The following is an 11,427-nucleotide window of genomic DNA, read 5'->3' on the forward strand; positions in this document are numbered from 1 at the left end:
GCAGGGACGGAAAATCCCTCTGAGCTGGTGGAAAAAGGCAGGAGAGGATAGAAAAGCTGTAACTGGAGTCCAAGGCAATGGCAAATGAAATAAGAGGCTCGTTTCACAGGGGATGATTGAAGCCTCAGATGGTGAAGATGAGGATGGGGACAGGAATGGAGATGGGGATGGGGGATAAAGATGGGGGTGAGGAAGAGGATGGAGATGGGGACTGGGATGGGGGTGGAGATGGAGGCAAGGACGGGAATGAAGACAAGGGATGAGGATGGGGCCAGAGATGAGGACAGGGATGCGGAGGAGGACAGGAATGGAGATGAAGGTTGTGAGGGAGATGGAGGTGGGGATGGGGAGAGGTGGAGGAGGATGGAGATGGAGGTGAGGAGGGGGATGGAGATGAGGATGGGGGATAAAGATGGGGGTGAGGAAGAGGATGGAGATGGGGGTGGAGATGGAGGCAGGGATGGGAATGAAGACAAGGGATGAGGATGGGGATGGAGAAGGATGGAGATGGAGGTGAGGAGGGGGATAAAGATGTGGAGAAGGATGGGGATGCAGACAGGGATGGAGAGAAAGGATGAGGATGGGGACGGGGATGGAGATGGAGACGGGGTTTGAGAAGGGGATGGGGATGGAGACGGGGTTTGAGAAGACGATGGGGACGGAGACGGGGACGGAGACGCGGATAGGACACGGGCGGGGCTGCCGGAGCCCGGGGCGGGCGAGCAAAGCGGCGGGGCCGGGCGGGGCCGGGGCCGGGTCCCTCCCCGCCGCCGTGCCCGATAAAAGCCGCGGGGGCGCGGCAGGGGCGGCAGTGTGTGGCGATGCGGCTGTGCGGGGCAGCGCTGCTCCTCTGCGCCGCGGCGGCGGCGGCAGCAGCGGCTCCGGCGGGTCCCGGGAGGGCGGCGGCGGCGGCGGGCAAGGAGCGGCGGGCGCAGTTCGCTTCGTGGGACGAGGTGAACGTGATCGCCCACGGGCTGCTGCAGCTCGGGCACGGCCTGAAGGAGCACGTGGACCGCACCAAGGGGCAGATGCGGGAGCTGGGCAGCCGGCTGAGCGCGCACAACAGCTCGATGGGGCGGCTGCTCCGCCAGGCGCGGGAGGCGCAGGAGCGCGGCGAGCGGCTCCGGCACAGCGTGCGGGAGCTCGAGGGGCGAGGCCGGCAGCTCCTCAACCTCTCCGAGGCTCTGCGGCAGCGCCTGGAGGAGGTGGCGGCCGACAAAGCCGAGATCCAAGGGCGGCTGGAGCAGCTGGAGGGCAGAGTGCGGCTGGCGCTGCAGGCGAGACCCAGCGCCAACCAGAGCGCCAGGGACCTGGGGGCGCTGCAGGTGAGCGGGGGGACCCCGGGGGTGAGGGGACACCCAGAGCTGCCCGGGCACCCGGGGGAGCAGGGGGGACCAGGGGTGATATAGGGGGACCCGGGGGAGCAGGGGGGACCAGGGGTGATATAGGGGGACCAGGGGTGATATAGGGGGACCCGAGGGAGCAGGGGGGGATCCAGGGGAGCAGGGGGGACCCAGGGTGATAGGAAGGGATCCAGGGGAGCAGGGGGGACCCAGGGTGATATAGGAGGACCCGAGGGAACAGGGAGGACCAGGGGTGATATAGGGGGACTTGGGGACCGGGGGGACCCGGGGGAGCAGGAGGAGACCCGGGCACTAGGAATGACCCAAGGGATGAGGGGAGACCCAGGCATGCCCCAAACACTGGGGGGATCCGGGGTGATATAGGGGGACCCAGGCACCGGGAGGGACCCGGGGGAGCAGCGGGGGACCTGGGCATCAAGAGTGACCCAAAGGTTAAAGGCATACCCAGGCATGCCCCAAACAGCAAGGGGTAGCAGAGGGGACCCCGGGTGATATAGGGGGACCCGGGGGAGCAGGGGGGGATCCGGGCACTGGGAATGACCCAAAGGGTGAAGGGAGACCCAGGCATGCCCAGGCACCGGGGGACCCGGGGTGATATAGGGGGACCCGGGCACCAGAGGGGACGCGGGGGAACAGGAGGAGACCTGGGGCACTGGGAGGGACCGGGGGGACCCAGGCACCAGGAGTGACTCAAGGGGTGAGGGGAGACCCTGACCTGCCCAGGGAGCAGGAGGGGAACCCAGGGGAATGGGGGGGGGGGGGCTAGCACTCAAAAAGATCCAAGGGGTGAGGGGAGACCCAGACCCACCTCAGCACCCATGCCCTCAACATCGGGGACACTGGAGAAGCAGGAGGGGACCCGGGGGACACAGGGGAGCAGGGGGGGTACCTGGGGGGACCCAGGCACCAGGAATGACCCCAGGGGTGAGGGGAGACTCTGACCGGGGGGCATCCGAGCCCGCTTGGGTGCCGTGAGGGACTGTGGGGAACCCCAGGAACAACCCAGGGGAAGTGGGGGAGGTCTGGGCACCAGGAGAGACCCAGAGGAGTAGGGGGGGACCTGGACACCGGGAGTGACTCAAGGGGTGAGGGGGTCCAGAGCCCACTCAGGAGAGCAGGGGGAGACCTGGGCACTGGGAGTGACCCAAGGGGTGAGGGTAAAACAGGAGTCTCTTGGGGTACCAGGGCCGCCTTTTGGGGGAAGCAATGAGGGGTCCCTGCCTTCCTGGGAGTGGCTGTAGGAACAGTGAGGTTGGACCTGACCCTTCTGGGGCAGGGGGAGCAGCTGGAAGGGGGCAGCTGCAGGGAGCAGCCCTCCTGGGACACTGGAGGAGCGGCATGGAGAGGTGAGGGGACCCGACCCTTTTGGGCACTGGGAGCTGCAAGCGAGGATTGGCCTCAGAAGAGTGGTGGGGGGACCTGATGGTCCTGGGGACACCAGCAGCATCCATGGGGACCAACCTTGCTGGTGGTGGGAACTGTCCCACCTGGCTCTGTGCAGTATGTGTGGTGCAGCCGGATCTCCCCGGAGCTCTGACGTTCACTTGGCTCTTCCCCCCACAGTCCCTGATGGATGCGCAGAACGTGCGAATCGATGAGCTCTTGCAGAAGATCAAGCAGCAGCAGTACAAGTTGGACAAGCAGAATCTGCAGATTAAAAGCCTGCAGAGCAAGGTGAGCTCCCATCCCACTCCCCGGCTGGGGGACCACAGCCTGGTCTTGCATGCTGTACAGACCCCAGCATGAACCGTCCCGGCAGCCCAGTGCCCCGGTGACCGGAGAACTGGCCGTGCCCATGCTCCTGGGCTTTGGGGACCCTACAAAGTCCATGGCCCTGCTCCTCGTGCTGCGGTGTTAGTGCAAGGGTAGCAAAAAGCTTGCACTGGGAGCTTCCCCGGTGTTTGCACAGAGCAATAAGCAGAATTGGTGTGTGGGAACAGAGCCTCTCTGTGCTCTTTCTGAGTTTGTCTGTAGAATAAACTCATTAGCATGGGCATGAAAAACCACAATCACTTCTGGCTTTGCCAGCCTTGAGTATCTCCTATTCCTGGAGCTTTCTGGGCCGGTTCAGCCCCAGCTCTGGTCACAGGGGAGCGGCTGGCGCCTTGGCCGATCGGCTTCCCTGAGCACCAGCATTGAAAACAAGCTGAGATAAAACTGTCCTGACTGGTGCTTTTTTTTTTAGGTCAATCTACTGATCCCTTTACACCTGAAGGACAACAAAACGCAGTCTCCAAAGTGGAAGATAAACCTGCAGAAGAGCCTCAGCCTCACCAACCAGAGCCAGAATGCAAGCGGGGAGCCTGTGCTGATGCAGAGTGAGTACCTGCCCGCACCACAGCAAACCTGCAGCGGCTGCAACCGTTTGCAAACAAAAGGTTCGGTTGTCCTGAGTCAGGATATGAGATTTGCTTGCAAAACCAGAGCTTATGAGTTTGGTCAGGCTGGGGAGATCTGGAGCACAGGCAGGATCTCAGCCTCCTGGATCAGTTTTACGCCAGCAGGAACGTAGGGATTTAAGAGGAATTTTTCTGTCTGAAATTAAGAATGCAATGGGGAGTGGACAAACGCTGCTAGAAGGTATCGTGTTTGTCAGAGAGGATTGGCAGGTGGAGGCAGGAAAGGAGGATTTCTGCTCTTTGGAATTAACTCTTGTTCACCTGGTCTCACTTCAGCAGGCAGGGACTGCTGCTCAGTCTGTCTGCTGGCAGAGGAGAGGCTGAGGGAGCCCTGGACCATGAGAGAAAACCCTGATCCTTGTGCATCAGTCTTCCTTGGTTCATATTTAGGGTTCAGACACGAAAGACAAGTGCCTTGGCTCACACTGTCCTTAGTGGAAGGTGCTGAGCTGCATCAAACACCCGAGCAGCGATGGCACCGGACACTCGCAGCCCCGGGAAACGCACACCAGTGCAGGCGAGAGGTTGCTGCATCTGGAGCATCCAGACAGAGCCAGGAGCATCCTCCCTGCTGGCAGAGGGGCTGGAGGAGCTCCTGCAGAGCGAAGGGCAGCAGAGCGGGAGTCCCCAGCTGTGTAGCGTCCTGCAGCCTCCCTCCCTACTGGACAGGAACTGGTGTCCCCGCAGGGTTTGCTGGCCGGGAGCAGCTGCTGTCGTGTTGTCAGCTAAATCGGTGTTGGCTCAGTCTGTGCAGCTGTCTGGGGATGTCCAGGGCGAGGGTGCACGGGGAAATCCTGCCGAGGGCTTAACGCAGGGAGAGCTATGGAAAAACACACGGTAATTTGGATGGGCAGCCCGGAGCTGTCACCAGTATGTCTGAAAACGGAGTGGGCAGAACAAAGAGCTGTAGGATTCATGTGGATGAGGAAAAAGATGGGGTGCAGGGCTCCAAACTCCTCCTGGTGCTCAGCTTGGTGGGGCTGATCAGCCTGCAGCAGGGCTACGTGAGTTTTCCTTCAGTGAGACCAACACTAGCAAGCCAGAGAACTGTCTCAATCTTTGTTCCCCTCATTTTTTTTCCCAGCTCTGCCCTCAGCAGTGTGTTGTAGAGTCACAGAATCATTTCTGTTGGAAGGGACCTTTAAAGCTGACCCAGTCCAACCAGCTAACCCTGTCCCCACTGCTCTGCTCTCAGGTTATGCTGAATCTGGGGTGCAGGGAGATGGTTTTGGGTCTTTGCTACTTACTGGTGGCAGATGTAGGCTGTGCTGTTGGCTCTGCACTGGCTTATGGGTGCTGGGTGCTGCAGATTTTGAAGCATGGTGGGAGGCAAGGAATCATAGAATCACCAAGTTGGAAAGGACCCACTGGATCATCGAGTCCAACCATTCCTAACACTCCCTAAACCATGTCCCTAAGCACTTCATCCACCCGTTCCTTAAACACCTCCAGGGAAGGCGACTCGACCCCCTCCCTGGGCAGCTGTTCCAGTGCCCGATGACTCTTACTGTGAAGAATTTTTTCTGATACCCAGCCTGACCCTCCCCTGACGGAGCTTGAGGCCATTCCCCCTTGTCCTGTCCCCTGTCACTGGGGAGAAGAGCCCAGCTCCCTCCTCTCCACAACCTCCTTTCAGGTAGTTGTAGAGAGCAATAAGGTCTCCTCTCAGCCTCCTCTTCTCCAGGCTAAACAACCCCAGCTCTCTCAGCCACTCCTCATAAGACTTGTTCTCCAGCCCCTCACCAGCTTCGTTGCTCTTCTCTGGACACACTCCAGAGCCTCAACGTCCTTCTTGTGGTGAGGGGCCCAGAACTGAACACAGTACTCAACTCACAGTCCCTGGGGGTGCAAGAGCTCAGCACCTAATCGTACCCGATGGGAGCCCCTGGGCATCCCAACTGCCTCCTGCCGAGCTGAGCCGTGAGCTCCCCATTCTCTCGCCTGATCCCTGTTGTTGGTATCATTGACAGAAGACAAATTGGCTTCCTCTCATTAGCAAGTCAAGAGAGTTTGCTGGCAAATCTTAAAGCCAGTGTCTGGCGGGCCAGCCTCGTGCCCTCTGCCTGGGGAGGCTCGGGGCTGCTCTCAGAGCAGGCAAGCGCCGGCGAGGCTTGTGCCGGCAGCTCCCTTGCCATTGTCAGCAGAGCCGTGGTGCCGGCACAGCCGCGGGGAACAGCGATGAACTCCACCAGCAGCCCTTTTAGAAAGCCCCTTTTTATTTGCATCCAGCCAGCGCAAGTTTTTTCAGGCCAAGAGATGGCACGGAGCCAAGCATGTGAAAGTTGAAGGCTTGGAAGCAGCCTGGAGAGTGAAAGGTTTAATCGCTTGCAGAAAGAGGATCATGTCTTTAGGCAGAGCCTGTGCGCCCTGGCAGCTGGCCGAGTAGGGGAAAGGCAGAGCCCCACTCGCTCTCCCCGTGGCGCTGCGACTCCAAAATAATTGGGTTGGGTTGGGGAGGACGAGGGAGAGGTGATGCAGACAACTCCAGGCACGCCCTGTCATCCGCAAGGAAGGGTGTTTATCCCAGGTTGGTGACCTCCCGTCACGCCTGGAGATCCTGTTGGGTAAATAGGGTACCGTGCCTGGGGCGGCTCCAGCTCCAGCCAGCCGTGTTGATTCTTCCATCTTATTTGGCTCAATAAAGGGGGAGGGAAAGGAAAACATCCAGAGCAGCCAGGAGGTCTTCTTGTTCTGCTGGTGCCATACGGATGTGCAATATGAACTGGAACTAACGAGCGTGTTCCTCAAACAAAAAGATTGAGTGGAGGCTGTTCAAGCAGCTGCATCTCATTCAGCTGCTTCAAAGGCCCCAGAGCACCAGGAAAACAGAAGAGACTGAGCAGGGAGTGTGGCTGAGGCCCAGGGAAAAAACAAATGGGGATGGGGTTGACTTCTGCCACCGAGCATCCGCCTGGGCACCATCCTGCTGATGCTGGGAGATGTGCTGGGACAGGAGGCGAGGAGCTCGGTGAGCTGGGGTGGCCACAGCTGCTTTTGTGGGGTTGTGTCTTGGGTTTTCCTTCCCTTAAGCCTTATTTGGCCTCCCCAGCTGTAGGGAAGTAGGAATATGAGGGATGCACTTGGCCTCCCTGCAGTGCTGGGTGGCTTTGTGTGGTTTTGATCCTTCACGCAGAACACTTGCTCCACTCGTGTGTGCACGGGCTTGAGGGGGGAGGGTATGGGACCACACGCTTGTCCCTTGGGTGCACTGGTGGGCTTGGTGGCACCAGCCCTGTGGTGCTGAGTAGGGCGAGGATTGCTGAGGGGGGCAAGGGATGCTGAGGGGGGCAAGGGATGCTGGCTGCAGGGCTGTCTGGCTGTAGGAGAGGGGATGCCCACACCAAGGAGGAAAAGGTTCCCAGGGATCTGGGGAGGGGAACTGGGTAAAAGGTGGTGGCGGGTGTCACACTGCCACCCAATGGGTCCCCCCTGTGCTGACCTTTTCTCCACTCTGCCCTTTGCTGTGATGCAGCATCCATGCTTGCCAGGGCAGGGGGTGATGCCCTGCGGGGGCTGCTCTTGCCCTTGTCAGCCCAAAGGTCCCATTTTTCCCCCTGTGGCCCCATGTGAAGCCCTGTGGCTGTGGGGCAGCCCCTCTCCCCACTGCTGCCCCAGATCACTGTTCCAGCTCCTGCAAGGGGGACCCCAAAGAGGGGCTGGGGTCAGCACAGCCCAGAGCTGGTTGTTGGGTTTCTCCACCCGTCTGTCTCGGGGCTGTGTGGGCAGCAGCTGTGAGCCACCAGAATCCATCCTGCCCTGGCGTGGGGAGAACAGACCCCCTTTGTCTGGGGGTGATGGGGGCACCTGTCCCGCCTGACAAAGAGCCCCTTGACTGCACTGACACCCCACAGGGGCTGACGTCCCTGCACACCCTCCTGTGGCCTTTTCACTCGGGTTTTGGAATGGGTTTCCCCCCCAACCCTTGTCTCCGAATGCTGCCGGTGGTGGTTCCTAGATGGACTTTTATCAGCCCTGTTGAAACGGTGCTTTGCTGGCAGCTCCGGGCAAAGTCCTGCAGGGGTGGAAGGAGAGGTGAGATCCTGGCCAGTGTGGGGCCATGGGAGCAGCTGGGGGGTGGCCTCACCCCACGCGATCCACTCGTGCAATGAGCTGGGGCTCCCTGTGGTCCACCCACCCCTTCCCTGCCCCGATCGGTGTGTCTGGAGCAAAAGGGTCACCCTAGCCTGGCCCTGCGCCTGCTGGTGGCCTGCTGCCCAGCGGACATCTGGCTGGAGCCTCCAGGAGCAAGAGGTCACGTGCTGGATGTTTGGGTGCCTTCCTGATGTCAAGACTTGGGGTTTCTTTCTGCCCCTGAGGTCCTTCAAGACTTGCTTGAGCCTTGGGGTGGGATGGGGATGCTTGGTCCTGGTGTTGCCCAAAACCAGGCTGCTCCTGTCTACTGCAGAAACAGAGGGAGCTGGGAAGCTCCTTGGTCTCTCCTTGCCACGGAGCTGTGCTCTCCAGCATAGGTCACCCCAGCCTGGCCCAGTGCCTGGCCTTGGACGTAAGCCTGTGGAGCTGCATTTGGATAAACGGGAAGATACGGGGTCACAGCGTTTAAGGATGCTGGAGTCAGAGGCCGTTGTCTCCAGCACGTGGCCAGAGCCGTGGCCACCGCTGCGCACAGCTGGCTGGGCTCGTGGCCAGGGCTGCAAGTGCCATGGCCGCGGTGGGAGTAACCTGCTGAGGAAGTGGGACTTGGGGTGTTCTTTTCAACCGCTGTTTCCTTCCCCTGCAGAGCTCCCAGAGGATTGCCACCAGCTCTTCCTGGCCGGGCAGCAAAGCAGCGGTGTTTTCCAGGTGCAGCCTGCAGGGTCTCAGCCCTTCAAAGTCTACTGTGATATGACCGCAGGTAAAGCAGTGGAGATGTCCTGTAGGACTTTGCCCAGTGGTCTTGTAAGTAGTAAATCCAAAATGACTGTGGTTTCTCTCCCTGCAGAAGGTGGCTGGACAGTGATCCAGAGGCGTGCGGATGGCTCTGTGGACTTTGACCGGCTTTGGGATGCCTACAAGAATGGCTTTGGAGACCTTCATGGTAGGTGGATGATGATGTCTGTCTTGTTATCGTGGGATAGGTGATATCTTGGTGCAAGTTATTTCCCCGTTACTGGCCCCTGGAGATCTGTGTGCCAGAGCACAGTGTTGGGCTGAGGAGGTGGAGGACACTGCTTGCAGAGCAAGAGTCCTTTGTCTTCCTGACTTTTTCTGCATATGCCAGACGGTGACTCAAATGCTGCTGTGTCCTGGGTTGTCCCTGTTTGTCTCTGGAGCCTGCTCACATCTAGTTTGCGCAGCATCTTTGTGTCCTTTCAGCCAATGGAACGTATCTTGTTTCAGGTGACTTCTGGCTGGGCCTGGAGAAGATGCATCACCTTATCCAAGAGGGAAGGTACAATCTCCTGATTGAGCTCGAAGACTGGGAGGGAAATTCCCAGGTGGTCCAGTTTGTCTTCAGCCTTGGTGGTGAGAGCACAGCCTACATGCTCAATCTGCTGGGACCTCTGTCTGGAGAGCTGGAAAATGCCATTGGAGACTTCAGGCAGCTGCCCTTCTCCACTCGGGATCGTGACCATGACCTCAAAGCTGACACAAACTGTGCCAAACACCTCTCAGGTCAGTGTGTACTCTTCCTTCCCCTCCCTTCAGGCCTTTGTCTGGTGGTGGCTGTGAGTTGGGACAGTGACCCTGTGGGACTGGAGCCCTTTGTTGAGCCTGATTGTCTCCTGCTTCTTTGGGAGAGCTGCATCCTTGGGATTCCCCAGGGAATGGGGAGGGAAGTTGAAACAACGAGGGGTTCATGATTTGGGTTTTGGCCCAAGCATTTCTCCTGCCAACAGCTTTGCTGGCTGCCACCTTGCTTGGGAACCTCTCTAGTGAGGCAGAGGCCAGTCCCCAGGCCTGAGATGGGGCTGCTGAGGGGATTTTGCACGCAAGAAAGAGCAGCGGGGATTTGCAGACGCATCCTGAAGTCATACAGGATCTGTGTAAAGGTTTCCCCAGTGCATTAGGGAGTCCTCAAGTGTGTATGAGGTGGTCTTGTAAGGTCCTGGAGCCCTGGGGAAGTGAAGAAAGTGGGGGCAGCAGCTGCCTGGAACCCGGGTTTGTTTTCTGCCTGGAAGAGCTCTGAGCTATAAACCTGCCTCTGTTGCCTTGTAGGTGGCTGGTGGTTCAGCACCTGTGGCCATGCCAACCTCAATGGGAAGTATTTCCGCTCCATTCCCCGCCAGAGGCACGAGCGCAAGCAGGGCATCTTCTGGAAAACATGGAAAGGCAGGTATTACCCACTCAAGTCAACCACCATGAAAATCCAACCCGCGACACTGGAAGCAGAGCCCTAAAGCCGTCACTTGAGACTTCTCTGTGGAGCACAAAGCTCCATCACTTGGTGTTTACAGAACACAAACCCACCCTCCCCGGGAAACCCCCCGAGGAGTGTTTCTCTTGGTTAGCAGCCCTTTAGTGGCACGGCACAGCTCCTCACTGTAAGACATCTCCATGTTGCTGAAACAGCTGGATGGGAGCTCCCAAGCAAGAAGAGGAGCCACCAGCAGGGACATCCACCTCCAAAGCATGTACATGGGTCTTCCAACCCTCCACGTGCCGCCGCAGCAAGTTCAAGTTGTCTGGTGCTTTCCGTCCTGTCAGAACACTTCAGTGCTGGTTTTGATGAACTGGGGCTGGGGGGAAGGGGACCACATGAAGCGTTTTGCTACCCTGGACCCAAGCATTGGGTATGGAGCCTCACTGTGTCCTGTCTCATTGTTGTTCCCAAATGGTATCCTCTGTACCCTCCTGTGAGAGCCTCCAGACCTCCGTGCTGGAGCTGTGGAGCCGTGAGGCTCGGGCAGCTCCATCTGCACAGTCTCTGGTGACTTCAGCCTGCTGAGAACATGGTTGTGGTGGGAAGGCTGAAGGGACACCCTGTGCAGAAGGGAACCTCAGGCTCACTTGGTGTCCCTGGCTTCCATAGCTTCAAAGCCCTGTAGCTGTGCTGGAGTTTGCCGAGAGCTGAGGAAACCACTTCTAGCTCTGGGAGACAATGGGTAAGATCTTGCAGCTGGTTGCACAAGGGCCAGATCCTGGAGAGCTGAGTCTCACAGTGTTGCCAGGGGTGGCTAGGACGAGCACGAGGACAGCGCGGGTACAAAGCAGTGACTGTGCCCAGGGCAGGACCAGCCCTGCTGTCAGCTGGAAATCCCCTGGAGGCTTGTTTTCTCCCAAAAGCCTCCTTGCACTTTGTGGACTGAATAGCATCGTCCTGCCCGTGTGTCCCCAAATGTGCTCTAACAGGCACAGGACAACAGGATTTCTCTGCAAGGGTCACACTGCCTTGCTGGGTGTGCAGCCTGATGTGTACAGCATTGCCTCTGCCTTTGGGATTGGCGTCTGGGGAGAGGGGAGCAAAACAGGTCCCCAAAAACTGTTACAGGCCAAGTTGCCATCTTGGGGCTTCCCAAGCATCCTGCCCTATTGAAGTCATATTGACTACTGTGCTAGAGCTCCTAGCTGCTAAAAACTGTAAATAGTTGTTTGTAGGATGTTGGATCTTGTCAATGAATTTCCTCTTTTAATTTGTTTCCGTATTTAAATGCAGTGTTAATAACAATGTGGTGTAATTTATAAAGTGTTGATGCTGGGAAGACAAAAAAAAAAAAAAAAAGCAA

At 58.5% G+C, this 11,427-nt stretch overlaps 1 protein-coding gene across 1 annotated transcript; it reads left to right on the forward strand.

Annotated features, from left to right (window-relative positions):
* The first annotated feature begins 821 nt into the window (after nt 1–821).
* On the forward strand, nt 822–11,427 carry ANGPTL4 (angiopoietin like 4). Its single transcript, XM_054050485.1, has 7 exons — nt 822–1,325; nt 2,928–3,038; nt 3,550–3,682; nt 8,502–8,615; nt 8,703–8,798; nt 9,101–9,376; nt 9,920–11,427. Exons 1-7 carry the CDS (start codon nt 822–824, stop codon nt 10,099–10,101), a joined length of 1,416 nt encoding a protein of 471 aa, XP_053906460.1. The 3' UTR covers nt 10,102–11,427.

The sequence above is a fragment of the Cuculus canorus genome, chromosome 27 (assembly GCF_017976375.1).
Source record: "Cuculus canorus isolate bCucCan1 chromosome 27, bCucCan1.pri, whole genome shotgun sequence".
In the NCBI taxonomy this organism is placed as follows: domain Eukaryota; kingdom Metazoa; phylum Chordata; class Aves; order Cuculiformes; family Cuculidae; genus Cuculus; species Cuculus canorus.